The 25,730-nt window shown below is 49.0% G+C and overlaps 2 protein-coding genes across 2 annotated transcripts; both read right to left on the bottom strand.

Annotated features, from left to right (window-relative positions):
* Positions 1-13,026: 13,026 nt before the first annotated feature.
* LOC123058602 (probable calcium-binding protein CML41) lies at positions 13,027-13,957 on the bottom strand. Its single transcript, XM_044481308.1, has one exon. The coding sequence runs from the start codon at positions 13,901-13,903 to the stop codon at positions 13,301-13,303; it is 603 nt and encodes a 200-aa protein (XP_044337243.1). The 5' UTR covers positions 13,904-13,957; the 3' UTR covers positions 13,027-13,300.
* An 8,001-nt stretch (positions 13,958-21,958) lies between these two features.
* Positions 21,959-24,966, bottom strand: LOC123058604 (protein DETOXIFICATION 33). The gene is made up of 8 exons (XM_044481309.1): positions 24,305-24,966; positions 23,651-24,192; positions 23,470-23,556; positions 23,315-23,371; positions 22,976-23,214; positions 22,744-22,862; positions 22,555-22,641; positions 21,959-22,453 (listed from the first exon to the last, which is right to left on the bottom strand). The coding sequence occupies exons 1-8, from the start codon at positions 24,533-24,535 to the stop codon at positions 22,379-22,381; spliced, it is 1,437 nt and encodes a 478-aa protein (XP_044337244.1). The 5' UTR covers positions 24,536-24,966; the 3' UTR covers positions 21,959-22,378.
* Between the last annotated feature and the right edge of the window lie 764 nt (positions 24,967-25,730).

Genomic DNA, 25,730 nt, shown 5'->3' on the forward strand with positions numbered 1-25,730 from the left:
TGCCATTTTTACCACTAGAAGAAGGAGCCTTTTCACTACTAGCTTCCCCCTTATCGGAGATAGCATCCATCACCTTGTCAGTGGGATCACCCACTTTCAACGGTGCGGTGGATAGTTTAAGCCCCTCAAGGAATTTAGTAAACATGCTTTCAACCTCGGTCGTCATGGAGGTTTTCAATGTCTCCAAGGCCACATTGAACTCCTCACGAGAGACCGAGGTTCCCCCATCGCCCGTAGACGAGGTCGGATTCACACCGGAGTGTTCCTCCATACCATCTACGGTATCAACCATACTCTTCGGATGGTAAAGTCCTTAATAAAGAGACGAGACTCTGATACCAATTGGAAGGATCGATATTGTTGACTAGAGGGGTGGGGTGTGAATAGGCAACTAACAATTTTTAGCTTTTCTTTAACAATTTAAACTTTGCATCAAAGTAGTTTGTCTAGATATGCAACTAGGTGAGCAACCTATATGATGCAACAAGGATAGGAACACAAGCAAGAAAGTGATACGATACAAATAAGCTTGCACAAGTAAATGCACGAGATAATCAAGAGTGGAGACGGTGGAGACAAGGATGTGTTGCCGAAGTTCCTTCCCTTTGAGAGGAAGTACGTCTCTGTTGGAGCGGTGTGGAGGCACAATGCTCCCCAAGAAGCCACTAGGGCCACCGTATTCTCCTCACGCCCTCACACAATGCAAGATGCCGTGATTCCACTATTGGTGCCCTTGAAGGCAGCGACCGACCTTTACAACACAAGGTTGGGGCTCTCTCCACAACTTAATTGGAGGCTCCCAAAGAAACCACGAAGCTTCACCACAATGGAATATGGCTCCGAGCTGACCTCAACCGTCTAGGGTGCTCAAAGACCCAAGAGTAACAAAATCCACACAAGAAAGTATGGGGGAAGCAAATATCCTTTGGTGGAAGTGTAGATCTAGGTCTCCTCCTTCAATCCCTAGCAAATCAACAAGTTTGAGTGGCTAGAGAGAGAGATTGGGCAAGAGAGCTTGAAGTGCATTAATGGTGGAGTGAGAGAGGGCAAAGGTGAGAGAGGTAGGTGGGCGAAGCTCCCTTATATAGCAACCCTAGATTCCAACCGTTACTACGTTTTTTGCACTGCAGCGGTACAACCGGTCCTCGTCCCGGTACAACCGGAACTCACGGTGTATCTGCATAACCCTACCGAGCGGTACAACCGGACCTGCGGGCGGTAGTACCGGCTAAGAAAAAATAACCAGACTAATCGCCTAGCCACCGCACAACAACCACATCGAAACAGGAGCTTGACCGGTACTTGGGCGGTGCCTGGCCGGAACAACCGCATGGCCTTGAGCTCTTGGGAGGCTAAGTTCTGAGCAGAAGAACCGCTCGGACCACCGGTGGTACCGGTCATCGAGGAACGACCGGACCAACCGGGCCACTACCGCCCAAGAACCGCATCAAAGCAGAAGCGCGAGCGGTACTTGAGCGGTGCATGGACGGAACCACCGCCCCGGCTTTTGCAGAGCATGGTGGCGGTACCACCGCCCGGAGGTAGCGGTACAACCGCTCGAGCAAAGCTGGAGAGCGACAAGACCCAGCGGTACAACCGCTCCAGAGAGCGGTACAACCGCTGGGCAGAACAGTGAGCAGGAATAGATAGGGGAAGAGACAAGGAAAACTCTCTCTCTCTCACACCTGAGGAAGACAAAGGAGGGGTGAAGAAGGTGTACGTGAAAAGATTCCCCCAGTCCTTACTAATGAGGATTCCCTCTTGATAGTACGGGTTCCCTACGACCAAAGAGATAAAAGCATACGGGACTCCATCTTTGATCTTTTCCTACAAGAGAGAATAGCTTTCCGATGTGAGCCTAAGCGTCAAGAACCTGAAACATTTAGCACATGATTAGACCAACAAAGGGTTGTCATCATCATCCAAAACATAAAGTAGAGAAACTCAAAAGATATAAGTGAAGTGCAATGAGCATTCTATAAATCAACCAAGGACTATCTCATACGAGCATGGTGCATAAAAAGAAAAAGAAAAACCTAAATGCAAAAGACGCTCCAAGACTTGCACATATCACATGAACGAAACGAATCCGAAAACATACCGATACTTGTTGAAGAAAGATGGGATGCCTCCCCAGCATCCCCAAGCTTAGACGCTTGAGTCTCCTTGAATATTTACTTGGGGTGCCTCGGGCATCCCCAATCTTGAGCTCTTGCCTCTCTTCCTTCTTCTCACATCGAGACCTTCTCAATCATCGAACACTTCATCCACACAAAACTTCAACAGAAAACTCGGTAAGATCCGTTAGTATAATAAAGCAAATCACTACTCTAAGTACTGTTGCAAACCAATTCATATTTTGTTTTTGCATTGTGTCTACTGTAGTATAACTTTTTCATGGCTTAATCCACTGATATGAATAGATAGTTTCATCAAAACAAGCAAACTATGCATCAAAAACAGAATCTGTCTACAACAGAACAGTATGTAATAATATGAACATTCACCATACTTCTGACACTTGAAAAATTCTACCAACATTAGGAAAAATAAACAATTTGTATAGGAATACAGTGCAAAAAGAATCAGAACCATTTGACATTCCAGCTAAAAATGTAAAATCGCGCACTACAGCCAAAGTTTCTGTCCTACACCGTACAAACCATCAAGCAAATGTAAACATCCTAAAGGCAAACCTTGGCACATTATTTTTATAATACAATAGAATTGTACAAGGGGATAATTATTTTTGTTGAAAAGTTTCTGTAATCAAGATTCACAAAGTTGCCGTGAGCATGAACAAAGTTCAAGGAGCTCTCCCACTTCAACAATGCTTGTCTTTCCCACTTTCACTTTCCTTTTTTTGAAAAGTTTTGGGTTCCACTCTTTATTTTTGTTGTTTTTAAACTATATGAAAGCACTCAACAGAAATAAATGACTCTCTAAAACTTCCGGGTTGTCTCCCTGGCAGCGCTTTCTTTAAAGCCATTAAGCTAGGTATATAGTGCTCAAGTAGTGAATCCACCCGGATCCTAAGGTATATCAAAGCCAATTTTAATTAACAATGATTTTTAATTTAGTAGTGAGCACAAAGAAACATATATCAAGCAATGGCGAAGTCTAACTCTCTTCCTATGCATCGGCATGTCATAAAAGAACAATTCATGCACACCTAGTAAAGGCCAATGCATAGTATAAATAGTTTCTTGCAATTTTATCATATTGGAAACATAGAGAGGTGGAGATATAGTTCCTCTCTCATAATAATTGCAAGTAGGAGCAGCAAGCACATGCATATTATATCTATCAAAATCATCATGTGCAACGGTAAAAGGCAACCCATCAATATAATCCTTAATAAGTGCAAACTTCTCCGATATAGTGTAGTCGTGAGAATTCAAAAAGATAATAGGACTATCATGTGTGGGTGCAATAGCAACAATTTCATGTTTAACATAAGGAACTATAGCAAGTTCATCTCCATAAGCATAATTCATATTGGCATCTTGGCCACAAGCATAGCAAGCATAATCAAAAAGGGATATTTCAAAAGAATCCAAGGGATCATAACAGTCATCATAGCAATCATCCTTCGGTAAGCACGAAGGGGAATTAAACAATGTATGACTTGAAGAGTTACTCTCATTAGAAGGTGGGCAAGGGTGATCAATCCGCTCTTCCTCCTTTTGTTCTTCGCTCTCCTCCTCATATTTTTCATCCAATGAGCTCACAGTGTCATCAATTTATTCTTCCATAGATTCCTGCAAAATATTAGTCTCTTCTTGGACAGCGGAGTATTCCTCAATATATTGTTTAACATAGGTATTAGAAGCATAATTATCATACAATATTTGAGTATAGCAAAATTTTCAGATTTGTGAAAAGTAGCATCATACTTTTCAATCAAAGAAGCAATTTCATAAGTACCCTCAAAAGCAACAAATTCTTCAATTTGTTGAACATCATAGTAACTATAAACACCTTTAGCATAAGAAGATAAGATTTCATTATCAATAAACTCACATTGGTAGGGAAGGTGTTTCTTAGGGTTTTCAGAACAACAAGTAAAATCATATAATTCACATAGATTCCAAGCATAGCATTGCAAACGTTGAATTTGACCCCATAATAGTTTCCCTTTTTCAGATATACGGTGTCTCACATAACAAGCATGCTCATCTAAAGATTTGCTCTCAACTAAGCTAGTTGGGGTTTCGGCACGAGCACATAGGGATCGAAGATGATCCAAGTAATAAGCTTCAGCAGTGTGACAGATTTTGATTGGTTCTTCAACCATTGGTTCAGTAGGTACAACTAATTTTTTGGGTATTTTGCATTTCCTACTCATAACTAAAGATAGGAAACAACTAAGAACAACAAATAAAAATTACTTAGTGATAAAGCAAACAAGCACACACGAGAATATTCACCCCACACTATTGCTCCCCGGCAACGGCGCCAGAAAAAGGTCTTGATAACCCACAAGTACAGGGGATCACAACAGTTTTCGATAAGTAAGAGTGTCGAACCCAACGAGGAGCTAAAGGTAGAACAAATATTCCCTCAAGTTCTATCGACCACCGATACAACTCTACGCATGCTTGATGTTTGCTTTACCTAGAACAAGTATGAAACTAGAAGTACTTTGTAGGTGTTGTTGGATAGGTTTGCAAGATAATAAAGAGCAAGTAAATAAAAGGTAGGGGCTGTTTGTAAGTAAAGAAGCAATAAAGTAAATATAGCAAGTGTGGAAAAGTGATGGTAGGAGTTGTGAAATTGTCCCTAAGCAATTGACTACTTTACTAGACCGATAGCAAGTATTATGTGGGAGAGGCCACTGCTAGCATGTCATCCCTGACTTGGAATTCTATGCACTTATGATTGGAACTATTAGCAAGCATCCGCAACTACTAATGTTCATTAAGGTAAAACCCAACCATAGCATTAAGATATATTGGTCCCCCTTCAATCCCGTATGCATCAATTTCTATGCTAGGTTGAAGCTTCTGTCACTCTTGCCCTCTAATACATAGTCTTATCAACATACAACTAACCCTAGGGTGTGATCCACGCGCGCAATCATATGATGGGCACCAAAGGACAACAACATAACCACAAACAAATTAAATCAATCATAGCAATTCATCAACCACCGATAGGACAACGAAAATCTACTCGGACATCATAGGATGGCAACACATCATTGGATAATAATATGAAGCATAAAGCACCATGTTCAAGTAGAGGGTACAGCGGGTTGCAGGAGAGTGGACCGCTGTAGATAGAGGGGGGAAGGTGATGGAGATGTTGGTGAAGATGGCGGAGGTGTTGGTGTAGATCGCGGTGATGATGATGGCCCCCGGTGGCACTCCGGTGCCACCGGAAGCGAGGGGGAGAGAGACCCCCTCCTTCTTCTTCTTCCTTGACCTCCTCCCTAGATGGGAGAAGGGTTTCCCCTCTGGTCCATGGCCCTCATGGCACGGGAGGGGCGAGAGCCCCTCCGAGATTGGATCTGTCTCTCTGTCTCTCTCTGGTTTTGCGTTCTCAGATTCTTCCCTTTCACCGTTTCTTATATTCCCGGAGATTCGTAACTCCGATTGGGCTGAAATTTTGACACGATCTCTATCCGGAAATTAGTTTTCTTGCGGCGAAAGAAGGGCACCAACCGCCTTACTGGGTGGCCACGAGGGTCAGGGGCGCGCCTGACACCCTGGGGCGCGCCCCCCTAGCTCGTGGGCCCCTCAAGCATCGTCTCGCGTGGATTCTTCTTCCCAAAAATCATATATATTCCAAAAATAACCTCCGTTAGTTTTATTCCGTTTGGACTCCATTTGATATGGATATTCTGCGAAACAAAAAACATGCAACAAATAGGAACTGGCACTGGGCACTGGATCAATATGTTAGTCCCAAAAATAGTATAAAAAGTTGCCAAAAGTATATGAAAGTTGAATAATATTGGCATGGAACAATAAAAAATTATAGATACGACGAAGATGTATCACTCATCCTCTTCATTATTTGGAAAAAATTTGAGACTCTCACAACGCCCTCATATTCCGCAAAGAAAGCCACTAAGCTGATGTAACTATTACATCTCCGATATCGCTCTTTGGACTTTAGGACTATGTCTCGGTGACGGTACCTCTCTTCCCGCTCTATTGCGGCCTTGTAACACTTTTTTGAGAAAGACACTCAAAAGAGCATCTTAGATCGAGAGAAGTGCATATTTCAACCCTCAATTTTTTCCCTAGTCTAATTTACAACCCCGAACTCCAATACCATCTAAATTACAACCCCCAACTCTCAAAACCGGCCAGGATTCAACCCTCCCCTCTCTGTTGACCGGTTTTGACCTGCTTGACCGGTTTTGACTAGTCAACAGGTCCAGTCAGCATGCCACATCAGCAAAAAATGCAAAATTTCCAAGGAAACAACCTGTAAAATCGAAGAAAATCCAGGAAAAGAAATAAGAAGTCCAATTTCCGAAAAACACGGAAAATAAAAAAACGAATTTCCAAAAAAAATCTAGAAAAAAAACCCAAAAACTCAAATTCCAGAAAAAGAAATCATTTTTATTTTCCCTAGCTTTTTTCTCGAACAATTTTTTCGGAATTTTGCCTTTTTATATTTTTCCCCGATCTTATAGATTTTTATTTACATTTTCTTGAAATTTTGAAAAAAATCTGACGTGGCATGCTGATTGGACCTGTTGACTAGTCAAAACTGGTCACCCCAGGTCAAAACCGGTCAACAGGGAGGGGAGGATTGAATCCTGACCGGTTTTGAGACTTGGGGGTTGTAATTTAGACGGTATTAAAGTTCAGGGTTGTAAAATAGACTAGGGCAAGAGTTCAGGGTTGAAATATGCACTTCTCTCTCTTAGATTTGATAACTATCAAGCAAAACAACCAATACAGTGGAAAGACAACTTGACATAGATGGACCAATAACATTGAGAATCATACTAACCTGCTTCTTCCTCTGATTAAATGTTGTCCGCCAAAGATTGAAAATTGCACCGAACCAATAGTAAAGGAAAGGGACACCTGCAAACGCCCTCGCTACACTAGGCTTTAAGCACCACAAAAGTCACTTGCCTCTTAAAATGAGATTTAGAAATCGTTGAAACACGTAAGCTTGCAGGACATGCATGCAATACATTACCACCAGTCCAGACAGTTGGAGAAACTGAAACATGTCGCAGAACAACATGAAGAAGATGCCAAAGTCTCCACGCCAATAGCCAACCAGTTGTTCTCAAAACACACCAATTGTCAAGATCCAAAGAAAGACATCAGATCCGGCAACACAAACCCTCACAAGCCCTTCGTCGGCTTCAGATCGACAGCGACTCCAGATCGATCGTTGTTGAGGTAGAGAGAGACCTATTTGAACGCACCATCGCCGCCGCCACCTCGTCGATGTCATGAGAAAAACAACTCCTCTTACACTGACAATGCCTTGTAGCACTTGCCACTTGGTGGCACTTTGAATAGTGCATTTAGGTGGAACACACACCCTCTCCTTGAGATTGTTCAAAAAATAAATAAATCATGATGCTATTTGGTCAATGAAAATTTGCATATCCATTGAGATATGTATGAGGCCGCGATCTCCAATATGTCAATGTTATCCAGCTCCAATGTAAAAGCACAAACACCCAAACAGCTTCAAACTGGAGCGCGCCACACAAACTACACGCACTCATGCACTCGAAACACACACGGATGAAGTAACAAGTGTAAGACAATAGAATTGGGGGAACCGGCTCAACCCTCTAGGGGTGGCCTATCTCATATATATATAATGAAGGGGTATAAGTTACATCATACGCATGTGTACATATACAACTACAGAGACTATACAGTCTAACACCCTCCCTCAATTTTAGCCACTTCCTAAAGAATCTAGAAGAGTAAGATTGCGCCTACAAGTCTCGAACTGTGGAAGAGGTAATGGCTTGGTGAAGATGTCTGCAAGTTGATCCTTGGAAGAGATAGACTTGATTTGTAGTTGCTTCTGAGATACCCGTTCCCGTACAAAATGATAGTCCACTTCAATGTGTTTCGTTCGGGCATGGAATACCGGATTAGCAGATAGGTATGTAGCACCGATGTTATCACACCAAAGAATAGGAGGCTGTGATTGAGATATTCCCAACTCCTGAAGCAAAGAATGTATCCAGATAACTTCTGCAGTTGCATTAGCCACAGCCTTATACTCAGCTTCAGTACTGCTACGTGAAACAGTAGCCTGTTTCCGAGCACTCCAGGCGATCAAGGTAGAACCAAAGAACACAGCATAGCCCCTCGTGGATCGCCTGTCATCCGGACTGCCAGCCCAATCCGCATCAGAATACGCCGAGATGACCCCAGAGGGATTCGGTCGAATGTGCAAACCATAGGACAACGTGAAACGAATGTAGCGCAAGATGCGCTTCACCGCAGACCAATGAGTGTCACGAGGTGCCTGAAGATACTGACATACTCTGTTGACAGCAAAAGAGATATCAGGACGTGTGATCGTCAGGTACTGCAACCCACCAACAATACTCCTGTACTGTGTCGCATCAGTAGAAGGCAGGAGGTCACCATCGACAGCAGTAATCCTGTCAGTAGTAGACATAGGAGTAGTAGTCGGTTTGCACTTAAGCATCCCAGCCCGCTGCAACAGATCCAAAGAGTACTTCTTTTGTGTCATAACAAGACCACTGGAAACAGAAGCAACCTCGACACCAAGAAAGTAGTGAAGCTGCCCAAGATCTTTGACCACAAAATCAGCACGAAGAGACCGAACAAGAGCAGCAGCAGCCGACTGAGAGGAACTGACAAGGATAATATCATCCACATAAACAAGCAGATACATGGTGACTTCAGGCCTCTGGAGAAGAAATAACGAGGAGTCAGCAGCTGATGATGCAAATCCATGAGCACGAAGGGCCGTCGCAAGACGAGCATGCCAAGCACGAGGAGCTTGCTTCAGACCATAGAGTGCTTTAGTGAGCCGACACAGATAATCAGGATGATCAGGATCAGAAAACCCTGGAGGCTTCCGCATATATACCTCCTCTTCCAGAACACCATGGAGAAAAGCATTCTGCACATCCAACTGACGAAGAGACCAACCCCGAGTAACTGCAAGAGAGAGAAGAAGCCTGATAGTAGTAGGTTTAACCACTGGACTGAAGGTGTCTCCATAATCAAGACCATAACGCTGCCGAAAACCTCTAGCAACCAGCCGCGCCTTGTAGCGCTCAATAGAACCATCTGAATGCTTCTTCACTTTGAAAACCCATTTGGAATCAATGACATTCACACTGGGTGGTGGCGGAACAAGAGTCCATGTCTTGTTGCGGAGAAGAGCATGATACTCCTACTCCATAGCCTCTCGCCAATGAGGTATACTCAGAGCAGCCTGATACGTACGAGGCTCAGAGGAAGGATCCGCACGAGCAGCAGCCATACAGGCAGCCAACCAAGCAACAGTCCCATCATGTCGCTGTTTGGGCTGGAAAACACCACTGCGACTCCGTGTATGTGGTCGTTGAGGGACCACAGTAGGCATAGGAGCCGGAGAGGACTCTGGTGATGAAGGCGGTGAGGGCGAGGACGACTCGGCTGGCAACGGAGAGGCCTCAGAGAGGACCGGTGAGAGCACACCGGAAGCCGGTGAGCTCGGCCCAGGCGAAACTGATGGGGAAGGCCGAGGAGGCGACGAGACCGGCGTGGCCGAGCGAAGCGGCGAGGCCGGCTCAGGAGCCAGGGGCACCGAGGCCAGCGGAGCCAGGCGCATCGACGAGCCGGAGCCATGCAGCACCGGGCTGCATGGCGAGGGAACCAGCCCGGGCAATGCCGGCCCAGACTCCTCTGGCAAGGGAGTCATGGCAGGCCGAAGCAGCGAGACCGGCCCAAAGGCCAGGGGCGTAGAAGCATGCATCGCTGGGGTATCGACCGGACGTGCATGGGCACGGGAGCCGAGGCCATGCAAAGGCTCAACATGATCGTCGTGAGCCGCTGGTGATGCCGACGAAGGAGGCGACGGTGCCTCTAAAATTTCCAAACGAGCCCCACGTCCAGTGCCTGCACCATGGTTAGGCAACAATATAGGAGAGTATGCAACATCATCAAATTGGTCAGCTGCAACAGAGGATGAATGCAAAGAGGGTGGTTCAACAGTGGACACAGGAAGCTTGGCAAAGGGAAAAACATGCTCATCAAACACGACATCCCGAGATATATAGACACGATTGGTGGGAACATGAAGACATTTGTATCCTTTATGAAGAGAGCTATAGCCCAGAAAGACACACTTTTTGGAGCGAAACTCAAGCTTGCGCTTGTTATACGGGCGGAGATGTGGCCAGCAAGCGCACCCAAAGACCTTAAAAAAGGTATAATCAGGTTGTTCATTAAGGAGAACCTCAATGGGAGTCTTCATATTCAAAACACGAGTGGGAGTATGGTTTATGAGAAAACATGCAGTGGTGAAAGCATCACTCCAGAACTGAAACGGAACCGATGCATGGGCCAATAGAGTAAGACCAGTTTCAACGATGTGACGATGCTAACGTTTGACAGAACCATTCTGTTGATGTGTATGTGGACATGCTAAACGGTGAGCTATCCCAAGCGACTGAAAGGAGTTGAGGTTGCGATATTCACCCCCCCTAGTCGGACTGAACATGAACAATTTTGTGCTTGAGAAGATGTTCAACATGCTTCTGAAACTGAACAACAATGTCAAACACATCAGATTTGCATTTAATAAGATAAAGCCAGGTAAAGCGACTATAAGCATCCATGAAACTGATATAATAATTGTGACCACTCACAGAAGTCTGAGCAGGACCCCACACATCTGAAAACACAAGTTCTAAAGATTGTTTCACCTCACGACTAGACTCCGAAAAAGGAAGTTGATGACTCTTCCCCTACTGACAAGCATCACACACTGCTACATCTTTATTACTAGACACACTAGGAAGCTCATGATGACGCAAAACATGACGAACGATAGGTGTGGCCGGGTGACCAAGACGAGCATGCCACTGTGACAAAGATACCCGAACTCCACTGAACACACGAGCGACTGCAGGATGCTCCAGACGATAGAGTCCCTGGCACAACCGCCCGCTAAGAAGAATGTCCCTCGTGCCCCGATCCTTAATAAAAAGATCAAAAGGATGGAATTCACAAAGCACATTATTATCACGTGTAAGTTTAGGAACAGAAAGAAGATTACGTGTCACAGAGGGAACTCTAAGCACATTACGAAGTTGAAGACTCCTATCTGCATGCCTAGTGAGAAGAGATGCTTGACCAATATGAGATATATGCATACCTGCTCCATTTGCAGTGTGGATTTTTTCGGAGCCGTGGTAGGGTTCGCGAGTATGGAGCTTTCCCATCTCACTCGTCAGATGCTCCGTGGCCCCAGAGTCCATGTACCAGTGGGGATCAACAGAGTAGGACTGAGTGTGCCCTTGCTGCTTGGTGGACACTAGGCGATCCGCCATGGCCACCTGACGCGCAAAGTTGCGCGTGTCCTTGCCATCATTGCCAAGACCCAGAAAGCTCTTCTGAAAGCATTTGTGGCACTTAGAGGACCAGTGCCCCTCAATACCACATAGTTGGCACACGCGCTTACCACCAACCCTCGGTAATGTCGCGGTAGCAGGGGGGCCGAGGCAGGCGGCGATGGCAGCCCCGAAGCAGTCCTCGATGATGAAGAAGGGCGGCCACCCTTGGTGGCGGCGTTGGCCGAGAGGGAGCCCCCACTGCCCCTGGAGCGGCGCGACTTGGCCCGCTGTTCCGTGAGAAGGAGGCGGGAAAAGACCTCATGCGCCATCATGGGGTTCGAGTTGCCCCGCTCATTCATGATCTCGACCAGGGCGTCGTACTCCTCATCAAGACCATTGACAATGAACGAGTTAAACTCGGAGTCGGTGAGGGGCTGTCCGATGGAGGCCAACGTGTCGGGAAGGCCCTTGACCTTGTTGTAGAACTCGGTGGCCGTGGAATCCAGCTTTTGGCACTCACCAAGCTGGCGACGAAGCGCGGAGACACGAGCCTGTGACTGCGCCGCAAACGAGCGCTCGAGGATGGTCCATGCCTCATGAGACGTCTTGGCGAAGACAACAAGTCCGGCAACAGCCGGAGTGAGCGACCCCTGGATGGAGGAGAGGTTCGCCTGGTCCTGCCCTGTCCAAACACGGTGTGCCGGATTGTAGTCCGGGCCGTGCACGCTATCCACCAGCGCAGGGGGACAAGGGAGAGAACCATCGACGTAGCCCAGGAGATAATGACTCCCGAGAAGCGGGAGAACCTGCGCACGCCAGAAGATGTAGTTGTCTGCCGACAACTTGATGGTGATGAGGTTCCTGAAGTGAGACGGCGGCGGCGGCAAAGAGCCCGCGGAGTAGACTGCCGGAGGCGGATGCGCCGTAGAGGCAGAGGCCGCGGTTGCAGCCATTGTCGCAGCCGTGGGAACAGGCGATGAAAGAGTCGAGGCCGAGGCAGTGAAACCGGCCATCATGGCCGACGGAGGCGCCACCAGCGCGAGGGATGGGCCCCCACTGGCCGAGGCGATCGGCGCGAAGGACGGGGCGATCGGCGGCTGGCCCCCACTGAGCGGAGCGTCGCGAAGAGAGGCGGGAGCCGCGTCGCTGAGGGAGGCGGACGAGGGAGGCGGACGAGGGAGCGCCCGCTGTAGCCCCAGCAGGATACGGCACGATCGGAAGCCCTGGCGACGAGGAGAAGAACGACCCGAAGCTCCTTGTCTCAATCGGGGCGGTGGAGGCCGCGGCGACGTCGAGGGGTCGGGACAGCAGAGCCGCGAGGGAGGCCGGCAAGAAGCTAGCCGTGGTGGAGCCGGAGGCGGCGGAGCCCGACATGGCTGTGGCGGCGGCGGCGCGATCTGAAGGACAGCGGCGGCGCAGCGCAGATGACAGGAACCGCGGCAGCTAGGTTAGGGTTTTAGGCGGAAGCGTGTTTACCTAGTCTGATACCATGTAAGACAATAGAATTGGGGGAACCGGCTCAACCCTCTAGGGGTGACCCATCTCATATATACTTCCTCCGTCCGGAAATACTTGTCATCAAACTGGATAAAAGGAGATGTATCTAGATGTATTTTAGTTCTAGATACGTCTCTTTTTATCCATTTTGATGACAAGTATTTTCGGACGGAGGGAGTATATAATAAAAGGGTACAAGTTACATCATACGTATGTGTACGTATACAACTACACAGACTATACAGTGTAACAACAAGTGGTGCCCAGCCGCGCCACAGGCAGCTAGTCATGGCTCATCATGCGGTGGAAATCGTGGAAATCGAGCTCGCCGTCGCCGTCGTCGTCGTAGGCCCGTATCATGGCCTCGCACTCGGCGACGGACGGGTCGTCGCCGAGCTGGCTGAGCACGCGCTGCAGGCCGCGCGGCGTGATCCGGCCGGAGCCCTTGACGGCCTCGAAGGCCTGGAACGCGCGCCGCAGGTCCTCGCGCTCCTCCTCCTCCCCGCCCTTGCGCTCCACGATCCTGACGAAGTCCTCGAACCCCAGCATGAGGTCGCCGGCCGCGTCGAGCTCCAGCGCGGCCTCCGCGCCGCCGTCGCCCATGGACGCGAAGAACTCGCGGAGCTCCCGGCCCGAGATCCGGCCGTCCATGTCGCGGTCGAAGTGGCGGAAGATCTCCCGCAGCTCCGCCTGGCGGTCGCGGGAGGTCCCCGCGGAGGACGACGCCGAGGACGAGAGCGACCGCGCGCCGGCGCCGGTGGGGGAGTCCGGGGGCGAGACTGTGGTGGCCTTGCAGTGGCCGCAGGCGAGCAGGCTCAGCTTGAAGCTCCCCTTCGGGGACATGCGCTTGGATGACGGTGGCTTGGAGACCTCGATGGTCGCCATTTGCCGCCGAAACTACGTAGCCAAAAGCCGAAAGCTAAGCTAGTGAAGCGTGCGTGTGCGCGCGCGCGTGCGGTGAGACCGTGATGCTTGAGGTGCGGGCGTATATATAAGGGGAGAAAGGCGAAGCGGTCCAATGCAGTATGTTACGGCGGGGCGTGCAGCGGAGGGAAATTTCACCGGACTTTTGTGGTTCTTCTTGCTTTCTGTCGGAAGGATTGATCGAGCCGATTGATGATGGCACATGAGGAACTTACTTGGAGTTTCGGTATTCGTACCAGCGGTATGTAAGTGAGGCGACAGTAAAGGTGAAATTCAAAGTCTTACCCCATTGAAAGCATTGTTTTGAGTGTGGGGGCTATCTTCACGATGAAAGCCCAAGATCTATTCTCGGCGACGAGCCGACGACGGTGCTTGTGTACTGTTTTCTTCTTTGAGGCATCGCTTTTGAGGAACTTGGACTTTAGTTGTTGTTTTGGTAGTGGTTGTGCTGTAGTTGCAAGGACTGAAACTCTGTAGCGGGCTTTTTCTTTTTTATTGATTGTGTGCATTCATAATGTCATTAAAGTTTTGCGTTGTTGCAAAGGCTGGTATAATTGATATCTTCACGATATTAATACACTCGCTTCGTCGAAAACAGTGGCACATGTCCATGTTCACTTCCTCAGTTTACATTACACGCACCGATCGAGTGAGGTTACTAGTCGCTAGCCAAAGAAGAGTGTCGACTTGGTGTAATTACTGACCGCCATCAGTTTCAAACTAAGGAGAGAACATACTAATTCGATCGGATATCCAAAGGAAACATCATGGGTAGCACCGCCGTGAGTAAGCTATAGGTGTCGTCGCATGCAAGATGCAACATGACAGCCGTGAGACTAGCGACAGCGAGTAGTGATATCCAGTGTCCCATCCAATTCTCTAATCGATCTGCTTCACGTAATTAACTACACTTATTCACTAATGTGAAAAACGATCTTATATTATGAGACGGGGGAGTAGCTTCGTTTCCTCTTACTACCATGGCAAACAGAAGGATGGCGGTGTTTCTTCCATTAATTTTGGCCCCTCCGCCTTTTGGGAAGCTTCGAAACGCCAACAACTGCTGAACATTTCGCCTATAGTTTCTTGTTGTTTCCCTGGTTGCGTGCTTTCACACCATCGCGATTAGAAGCTAGGTCCAAGACAAGATCGAAGCCGCCCATGCAATTCATTCGTATATACCACATGTTTATCTTATTTGACGGTACGTGCATGTTTATTTATGGCATTGCCCACGCAATGCATTGTATTGCATAAATAATACGTACATAATAGCTAAAGGTTAGTCCACTGAATTTAGTTTTCGGGTCAATCGATTTCATACGGCTAATACAAATCGACTAATACAAATCGACTGACCTAAATTTATTTTTTCAATCGTGTCTAGCCATTTTTCCTACATAATAAATTCAGCCCAATTCCAGTCCGCAAACAGAAACCTCGCAATGAAATGGACGAAGGCGTGCGTTATGTATGCCACCTGAACCACTGCGCGGAGCTCAGGCAATAAAGAGCCGGCCGGCGACCGGACGTCAGCTGTTCAACGCCGGAGGAAGCTTCCTGCCTGCTTCCCTCGGTAATAAAAAGAAGGGAGGCGGACGGAGCTCAGCATGCACGCCCACAATTGCATGAGAGGATTAGTTAGTTTACAGCCCCTCCAGTCTCGTCTCGTCTCGCCGAGCCTTTCTGTTGCGCGGGGTGACAATTAAGTTTGCAAAAATTGTCACTGGTCAGTGGTCTGGTCACTCACGGTGATGTCTGATGTGTTAGTGGCACTGTGATGCTGGGAAAAGTAGTGTTGGAACTTATTAAGTCAGCTTCCATTGCTCGGAGATAAAAACACGCAAAAACGGCGCCTGGGGGACGATGCCGGTGTATACCGTTAGGAGGGGCAACGACTGCCAATTGACGGGGTCCTCGCCGTCGGATCCGTCGTTGGCCACGGCGCTGTCGGAGCTTCACACCGGAAGAGAAGAAGATGGGACAAGACGGGGAGAGGAGGAGACGAAGAGTGGAGAGTTTACGAGTGTTGATCGTAGTCAGGGGTTGGATCAGGTGGGGTGTATGTGCGGAGAGGATGAACCAGCGTTCTCCGGTCTGACATGACAGAAGCGTCCGAACCTCTCTATATTCACTTCACCCTAAATGTGAATTAGATATGAGGGGTGCTGGACAATTCAGACGTTTAGCATTGATGTATAAGGTTTGGTTGGGTCGTAAAAAAATGACCGGCCCACGACTTTACTGTCCGTGACCTATTTTTCCTAACATCTGATCCTACATATGTCACATGAGGCATCGTCATGAGGCTGATGCCAAAGTGTTTCGGGCGACCGTTCGATGTTGACCAGTTTAGGCGAGTCCAGCTTTACCCAACACGAGCGAAAAAGCTGCCCTCGTCAGCTATCTTTCAGTTACGCCTTTGGACGGCGAACTGAAACTGAAACTGCACGTTCACTGTCCAGTCGCTGGCTGGTCGATGAGGGATCACACCAGATCATATAGACTTGGGATTGAACTGAGACGCCGCGCAGCGCATGCACAGGCGCGTGCGTGCTTTGGTAAGTTTCGACGCGCAGCGTCGGGAGCTTAGCCTGTCACCCGTTTTGATGCCTGTGCTGCTGCGTAAAGGCCAAAGGGACCCTGCGTGATTTGCTTCTCGCTGGTCCAGAAAGCGGAGCCGAGCCTGCTTGGATTCCATGGAGCTCTTTGCGGGGCTACGGAGAGGAGAGGAGAGGATGGCGACCCGGCGGATCAGATGTCAGCTTCTTTTGGCGGGCGTTCATGCACCCGGCGATCGATTGTAACGAGCCATTTTGAGGTTTGTAGGTACGTGCTGACTACTGAACGTGCACTTCAGCACCTAACATGTGAATTGGTTCTGGCTTTTGGACCGTTAGTCTTCCGTTCTAGCATCTCCGACGAGCTAACGCATAATTGACTTAACTATTATGGGAATCAAAGAAAGAGCTAGCACATGTAGGGTTAGGTTTTCTACAGTGGAGACAAGAACAAATATGAATATCACCTAGTGAAATGTTCTCAAGCTTATATGCCTAAAGAGAAACGTGTTTTAGGTGTTCTTGAATTTCGAAGAATGGCCATATTGCTTGATTGCCTAAATAGCCGTGGAAATTGTTTAATATCATAGGTCATTGGCAAGATTATCGTTTTGACAGATATGTCGCACACTCAGACGAACCAACTGAGATTGAAGCAGGCCTCCTCTCAGTCTGCTGCTGATCTGGGAGGAGGGGCTACTGACGAGCCACCCTTGTGCTCCCCTAGCACACCTCTGTTTGTGCCGGTGCAGCCGGCTATCCTGCCTGATCCGGGCTCTCCACCACCCAGACCGCCAAGCAGGAGGAGGAAGACCTTGGCTGGGGTCATTGGTTTTGACCTGAGCCGACGGAGCCCACGCATCCGGGACAAGAACAGGGCAATGCCTATTGCCCAGTTGGCGGAAAAGCTCCTCTGTCAGAGGATGGGCATAGTTGGCGAAGGGGAGGAGATCACAGAGGAGGCTATTGGTCGTTTTGTGGCAATGTTCCAAGGGTCAGCTGCCTGACTTGGCTGTTGCAGGGCTTCGAGCTTTGTTCAAGATGGACTGTGACCTTGCAACGGCGGTGGAAGATGCTCTGTTGCTGCATGGAGGCGAGGGCGCGGCGGAGACGACACCTGCGGCTGGTGAGGCTGGGCTGGAGTAGACTGGAGCTCCATGTTATGATTAGTTGATGTAGCTAGTTTCCTATGTTAGTGAAAATCATCTATGTCCTAGGCCTGTTTGTAGCTGCTGTTGCTGGCTACCACCCCAATGTGCCCTGGCAAGGCTGTTTATGTAATGTGCTGAATGATGCTATGCACCTCCTGATGTTATCTAGTTTGCTCAATGACTAGTCTAAATTTAAGTGTGCTTAATTGGAATGTACGTGGCCTGAACTGCCCCAATAGAAGAACCACTGTGAATGCCACCATTGCAGCTTCAACATGTCACTTGGCTTGCCTCCAGGAATCAAAGCTTGAAGATGTGAATGCCTACACTGCTGCTTTTCTTGGCGGATATAGGCTGAAAGGTTTTGCTCAGCGTCCTGCTGTTGGAACGCGGGGTGGAATCCTACTTCTCTGGAATGAAGATCATGTCCGCGTTGAAAGTGTCCAGTATGGCGACTACACCCTCTCGGCCACTGTCACTATCATCAGCTCCAATGTTTCTTTCAAGCTAACCTCCGCCTACGGCCCAACTAGAAACAACCTAAAAGAGACATTCTTCCAGGAAATGAAGGACCAAAAGCCAGCAAATAGTGTGAGGTGGCTCGTCATCGGCGATTTTAACCAAATCTACAGGGCTAGAGATAAGAATCGTCCAAATGCTAACCGTGGCCGAATTGTACGATTCCGCAACACCCTCAACTTCTGCGATCTCAAGGAAATCCACATCCAGAATAGAAAATACACCTGGAGTAATGAGCAAAGCAACCCGACAATGTCCAAACTAGATGGGTTTTTTTGTAATGAGGAATGGGATATCACTTTCGATAAACACATCCTTCACGCCCTGTCATCCTCACTTTCGGATCACTGCCCTCTACTCCTCGCCAATGAAGATGGGCCTCGGCGGCCGCGGACTTTTAGATTTGAAATTTTTTGGACCAACATGCCAGGCTTTCAGCAGGTCGTCCAGGAGGCGTGGAATGAGACGTCCGCACACAATGAGCCATACCAAAGACTGTTTCACAAGCTAAAAAAGACAAGTCAGAAGCTTCGCTCCTGGAGCAAAAGCCTTTTCTCTAATGCCAAAGTCCAGCTACATATGGCTCTGGAGGTCATCCTAAGACTTGATGAGGCCCAGGACCTTCGAGCTCTTAGTCTAGCGGAGTTGGATCTTCGAAAGAGACTCAAGAAAAAAGTAGTGGGCCTTGCAGTGATGGAACGTGCGCGGAAAAGGCAGACCTCGAGAATCACCAACATAAAAGAGGGAGACACGAATACTCGCTATTTTCACCTTAGAGTCAATGGCCGGAGGAGGAAAAACCTTATTCACCGCCTAAAGCATGGCCAAGGTTGGGTGACAGACCATGATCACAAGAAATCTATTGTTCACTCCCACTTCAATGCGATTTTGAAAAAGGGCGCTCCACGCTCCAATACCATTAACTGGGCATCCATCCCACCCACTGGCATTGACCTTTCAGCGCTTGGTGATCCCATTTCGGAAGAGGAAGTCAGAGCTGCTGTCTTTTCTCTTCCTTCTGACAAAGCGCCATGCCCGGACGGATTCACCGGAAAATTCTTCAAGAGTTGCTGGAATATTATTAAGGATGATATCATGCTAGTGATCAACAGCTTCTCCAACCTAAACGCCGGAAATCTGCACTGGCTCAATTCGGCGAATATCGCCCTCATTCCCAAGAAGGATGGTGCCGAGGACATCTCTGACTTCAGACCAATTAGCCTGATTCATGCCGTGGCTAAGCTCATTGCCAAAATTCTGGCCACTAGACTGGCCCCTCATATGAATGCCATTGTCTCCACTGTGCAAAGTGCCTTCATAAAAAAAAGAAGCATCCATGACAACTTTATGTATGTTCGGAATCTGTCCAAAAAATTTCACCGCTCAAAGAAACCTATGCTTCTATTCAAATTAGACATCAAGAAGGCTTTCGACTCAGTTAGATGGGACTACTTGCTGGAGGTGCTAAATCATCATGGCTTCCCTACCCGCTTTCGTGACTGGGTCTCGGCACTTCTTTCCTCCACGTCCTCTAGAGTGTTGCTAAATGGTACAGCTGGTGACCCAATCAAACACGGTCAGGATCTCAGGCAGGGGGATCCGTTTTCACCGCTCCTCTTCATGCTTGCCGTAGACCCCCTACATCATATTCTCAGCAAGGCCAAAACCCAAGGAAAGCTACATCCCTTGCCCGAGAGACAACCGGGGAGAATTCGTGCCTCGCTCTATGCTGACGCTGCTGCCATTTTCTGTGCCCCCATTAAGGAGGATGTCCAATACCTTACCAACATACTTTCCTCCTTTGGTGAATCTACTGGCCTCTCCACAAACTGCACCAAAAGTTCTGTGGTACCCATCAGATGTGCCAATGTGGACCTAGATGATGTTCTCCAGTCTTTCCCGGCTTGTCGCGCCTCCTTCCCGATCCGCTATCTTGGGCTCCCCCTCACGGTCAAAAGATTAAAGAGGGTGCATCTCCAACCTTTGGAAGACAAGGCTGCGGGCAAATTGGCACCTTGGAGAGGAAGGCACGTTGCTATTGCGGGTCGTATGACCTTGGTGAAGGCAGTCCTTACGGCGGTGGCCATTTATCACATCACGCCGCTCGACATCCCGATGGAGGTTATAAAAGCGATTGACAAGTTGCGGCGTGCCTACCTCTGGGCAGGATCTGACTCGGTTAGTGGCGGCAAGTGCAAGATTAATTGGGAGCATGTCTGCAAGCCAAAGGAGTATGGGGGCCTTGGCATTTTGCACCTTCACAAATTTGTTGCCGCCCTTCGCCTGAGGTGGCTATGGCTTGAGTGGAATGACCCACCTCGTGCGTGGTGTGGATTGGGGACGCCTTGCACGACTTCCGACCGCGACCTTTTCGCGGTCTTGACTGAGGTCAAGATCGGCGATGGACAGAAGGCTTCCTTCTGGGAATCTTCTTGGCTTCAGGGCGTTAGGCCCAAAGATATTGCGCCAAAGATTTTCGATATTTCACGCAAGAAAGGTGTTACGGTTGCCACGGCCTTAAGGGATGGGCACTGGATAGCACAAATCAACATTGACGCTGGCCTCACTCTAGAACACCTTCAATAATTTTTGGCCCTTTGGGAGAAGCTAGCGACTGTGGCCATTCAGCCGGGTGTCTAGGACTCCATATTGTGGAAGTCAACCAATGATGGGCAGTACTCTGCAAAGTCTGCTTATTTGGCGCAGTTTCATGACCTCCCGCTCTCAAGTTTGGCTGCTGCGGTTTGGAAGGCGTGGGCTCCCCCCCAAATGCAAATTTTTCGCGTGGCTCGTTATCCACAACAGAGTTTGGACGGCTGATAGGCTTCAGAGGAGAGGATGGCCAAATTGTGACAAATGCCCACTAGTCAGGTGCAAGAATCTGCAGCACACCTGATCTTCAAGTGTCATTTCTCTGTTCGGATTTGGAATGCGGTCTTCTCATGGCTCGGGCTTGCTATCCCCACGGCTCCGTGGCTCCTGTTCGACTCGGTGAAATCTTGGTGGGATGCGGTTCTCTCTGATAATACACTCCCGATGAAGGCCCTATCTTTCCTGTTACTTCTTGTGGGATGGGAGATATGGAATGAAAGGAATGGTCGTGCCTTCAGGAGCAAAGCGGCGCCGGTGGCGATTGTCATGCGACGCATCAAAGATGAAGTTTCGATTTGGGCCACTGCAGGCGCTAAGCATTTGCGTAATGTAATACCGCGAGAGTAATTGTTTTGCTTTTCCGCCGCTTGGTGATGTCTGTTCTAAAACCTCTTCTTATTAAATGAAAAGGGCAAGTCTTTTGCCTTGTTTCAAAAAAAAACATTTTTTCTTGGGCTATTCCAATGTCCAAGTCGATAATGGGAATATTGTGCATACAACCTTTGGAAATGGTATTTAGAACATGATTTTGAGAAAAAAAAAAGCATTGGTATGGGTTAGGTTAGAGCAATGTCGAGCTACGAGAGATTTATGTGCACTTTTCATTAACATAGAAAGTGAAGATAAACTGGAGTAAACCGAAAGAAGCATAAGAATGATTTTTGTTAAACCCAAAATAGTACAACATCTTTTCTTTAGACAAAAAGAGTACAACATCTGGCACATAAACAGCGAGAAACGGCTGACTGGGCCAGCAGCCCATAGCAGGCCCGGTGCGACAGTCCTACATGTCGCAAGGAGCGTTATATGGGAGGTTCTTTGGTTTATCAGTGATTTTTGTTTTATCAAGTGTGTTTCAGTTTTTTTTATTCGATGTCCTCTTGTTAATTATATGAAATAGTCTCAAAACAAAATGATCAAACTCCTCTAGAAACCAAGATCAAACAAAAGTGCACCCTAGACATCGGCCTATTAGCATCGCGCCGGCCGCCCACCGCAGACCACGAGACTAACTTCTAACCTTATGCTTCAAGAGATTATAGAACAAAAGTGAAGACCCTTAAAGAATACACCCTTCATCCGGAAATACTTATTATCAAAATAAATTAAAATAGATGTATCTAGAACTAAAATATATCTAGATACATATCTTTTTATTCATCTTGATGACAAGTATTTCCGGACGGAGGGAGTACATCTACACTGAATGATTACTGTAGTCCCTCTCAGTAAAAAAGAGAGAGAATGATTCATGTACTATTTTTGTATCTTGTGTTTATTCTTTGTGTCAAATTTGTGTGGTGTGTGCGCAACCAGGCTTCCCCGTTCCCGTTTCATCTTGCTTCTTGGACGGTCGGCAGCTCGACGTTTCCTCCCCAGTTCCGCACCCGCTCTTCCGCCAGCATAGCCTGCATCACCACCACCCAAAATTAGTGCATCAGAAATCAAAGATCAACTAGGAGTTACACTTTTCAGTTGTTCGAACTAGTTTGTCAAGCGTGTTTGTTACCTCTTTATGCCATTTGGTTCTGAAGAGGATCATAAACAGGATGACGGTCTGCAGAACCGTGCCGATCAGCATCCCCACCCAAATCCCCTGCACGTACACAGAATCAGTAGCCGTTTGCATTTCTCCCGGCAAAAATCAGAACAGCAGAGAGTCTCCTGGAGCCTGGACTACTGTCCGTCTTGGCCTTACCGTTGCGTTAAGCTTCAGCTTGAAGCCGAGGACAGCTGCGAGGGGCAGGCCGATGAGATAGTAGCAGCCGATGTTGACCCAGGCGACCAAGGACTGCCACCCAGCTCCAATGGCCACTCCTGGAAGGAATCACCAACGACGATCACACACGTCACATCATCATCGATTTGCTGTCAACAGACTTACTTTCCAGATAACGTTCTTGATGATGACTGATGCGTATAATACCTACCTGATAGCACCGGCTGAATGCTGTTGAGGCCTATGGTGGCTGCCAGAAGGTACCCCAGCTTCGCGGCCTCCTTGACGACGAGCTCGTCGTCGGTGAAAAGCCTAGGCAGCTGCTTCCTCGCCAGGAGGGCGACGAGCGTGAAGACGAGCCCGACGGCGGCCGACGTGGCCACCGCCACCACGACCGAGAACTTGGCCGCTTTCGGGTGCTTGGCGCCAAGTTCGTTCGCCACGCGAACACTGGGCATGATGGATCAGGGTCATTATTTCTTGGAATGTCTTGAGAGTTGAGAGACAGGAATTAGAAAGGGGGAGGAGGACAGAGCGGTTGCGCGCGTACCTCACGGCGGCATTGAAACCAACGGATACCATTAGTGTCCAGATGTTGTAGTTCATGCTGTTGCAACAGAATTCAACCTCTTATTAGGCGAATTATTAAAGAAGAGGTCTCGGAACAAGCACTGTAAGTCAGTCAGAGATTACTGGTACACTGACCATATGGAGACGGCCCCGACTTGAATCTCTGGGTTCTTCAGGCAACCCACTAGAATGATCACCGCCGTGTAGTACCACATCTCTAAGCTGCAGCACAAATATCACTCCTATACTCACAATTTCGTCTGTAATGTAGATACTCCTAATTAGAGCAGGAAGCAACGAAAGTAGTAGTAGGAACCAGAGCATGACGGCGGAGGCGAGGGAGAGCCTGACGAAGCCGGCGAGGCTGGCGAAGGCCTTGCGCGAGAACCCGGTCCACGCCTCCGGGAAGGAGCCGCCGAGGACGTACAGGAACTGCGCGGCGTTGATGAGCCACCAGGAGGCGTTGCCGACCATGGCGGCGCCCAGGAGGCCGCGGCGGAGCCTGGCGACGACGACCCAGTTGATCAGCGCGTGCAGGCCGACGGCGGCGCCGGAGATGAGCGTCATGACCCACACTCGGCTCTGCGCCTGGTAGAACTTCTGCATGGGGAAGTTGACGGCGTAGGCCAAGAGCTGCGGCACGCACCAGCGCGCGTACCGCCCGGCCACGGCGGAGATCTCCGGGGACTGCCGGAGCAGGCGGAGGATGGGGTCCGTGAAGATGTAGACCGGGAGCAGGGCGACGGCCGTGGCGAGGCAGATGATCCAGGAGCGCTGCATGTAGACGCCCAGCGTGTGGAGCTGCCCGGCCCCCACCGCCTGCCCGCACAGCGTCTCCAGGGCGCTCCCCATGCCCAGCTGCGGCGCGACGCCACAACGCTTGTCAAACCACACGGTTCTAGGCTTCTAGCTTGTTTAATGAAAGAATCGAAATATATATGAAGTCGATTTGTCAGGTAGTAATAGGTACCAGGAGGCCGAAGCCGAGGCCTTCGATGACGCCGATGACAATGGAGACGGCGGCGAGCTCGACCTTGCCGATGTGGCCGACGAAGGCGACGGTGACGAAGCCGATGAGGAACTGGAAGACGCCGGTGAGGATGACCGGCCCAGCGATCTGCCACAGGGTCTTGCACTCGTCCGGCAAGGTCTTGCGGCCGGCCATCGCCACCGCCTCCGCCTCCGCCGCCGGTGCCACCATCTGCTCTAAAGGTGCTGGCAGCAAGCACGTAGGCAGGACCCCTCACGCCTTTTTTCAGCTTTGTACATCCGTACGGGTCAAGGTTGGGTTCCCCCCACGCTTCAGCTGCTGCTGACCTGACGCCGAGCAGCGGTCTAGCTTGCCGTGCGCGCTGGAGGTCGCGCGGCGTGGACTCCGCATGCCGATGCAGCTGGTGGTGCGCCGCAGCCGTGGTGGACATGGGCGGCGTCAGGGCGAGACTCCAACATCGGAACCCCGAGCTCCACGTGCGCGCTACTTTCCTAACTATCTAGGCTTCGCTGGGTATGACTTGTGAGCGGGTTGATGCGCTTCAGGTGCTTGGGTCAGGCGCACTGGTCAAGGTTTGCGGCTAGGCAGGAATGGAGAAGAAACCGTAGTTTTGTCAGCATCCTGAGCTCTCGGCAACTCAACATTTGTTGGAATATTAGGCAAGTTCATAATTAATTTCAATAAATAATTCATGACTAGAAGAGATACTAGCATGCAATAATCTAGCAAACTAGAAGAACAGCAAGACATGCATAACAGCAACAAGCACGTAACAATAGCTGTAGAAACAGACATGAACAAAGGATGTTGGACGTACTGATCGTTAGCTATTATGGGTGCGACAGTGTTGGTGACGATCTGCTGCTGACGGCGATGAATACGACGATGAGTAGCACCGCCCGACTTGGACGGAAGACGACCCGTGATGACGAATTTGAGCAGTCGCGCACAACGCTTCCCAAAAACCTAATTCGTCCTCTCCCGGTGCAGGATCGCAAAGACGAACGGTTCCGGAGACCTGCTCTCCCACGCGCCGATGCATGCCGGCGTTTGGGATGGAGTAGACTACGATGGCGGCGCAAGTTGTGAGATGAGGCAAAACCCTAGGTGTTTTTCGGTGTATCTCTGGCCGCAGCCGGTAGCTGTATATATATTAGGACCAGAGGCGGTATTGTGTCGCGACCACAATCCCAAACCGACTTGGTTTCTAATTCATATACTTACCGGACAAGAAATCAAAACTTGTCTGCCAAGACATAAAAATAAAACGGCAAAAGGAAGCTGCGCTCCTGCAAGGAGACGGACCGGATTTCGGCGGACCATTCACACGCATGTCGCATGTACGGCTCGCCTCGCCCAGGCCAGGCCAGGCCAGGCCAGGCGAGGCGAGCGAGCGCGCGCGTGT

Source organism: Triticum aestivum, chromosome 3A (assembly GCF_018294505.1).
Source record: "Triticum aestivum cultivar Chinese Spring chromosome 3A, IWGSC CS RefSeq v2.1, whole genome shotgun sequence".
Lineage (NCBI taxonomy): Eukaryota > Viridiplantae > Streptophyta > Magnoliopsida > Poales > Poaceae > Triticum > Triticum aestivum.

Excerpts from the sequence above, each read along its gene's own strand:
- LOC123058602 (XM_044481308.1), bottom strand. The coding sequence starts at position 13,903 with ATGGCGACCATCGAGGTCTCCAAGCCACCGTCATCCAAGCGCATGTCC.
- LOC123058604 (XM_044481309.1), bottom strand. The coding sequence starts at position 24,535 with ATGGTGGCACCGGCGGCGGAGGCGGAGGCGGTGGCGATGGCCGGCCGC. Across the intron at positions 23,215-23,314 it reads GGTTTCAATGCCGCCGTGAG|TGTTCGCGTGGCGAACGAAC; the intron begins GTACGCGCGCAA and ends CATCATGCCCAG. Across the intron at positions 22,454-22,554 it reads GAACCAAATGGCATAAAGAG|GCTATGCTGGCGGAAGAGCG; the intron begins GTAACAAACACG and ends GTGGTGATGCAG.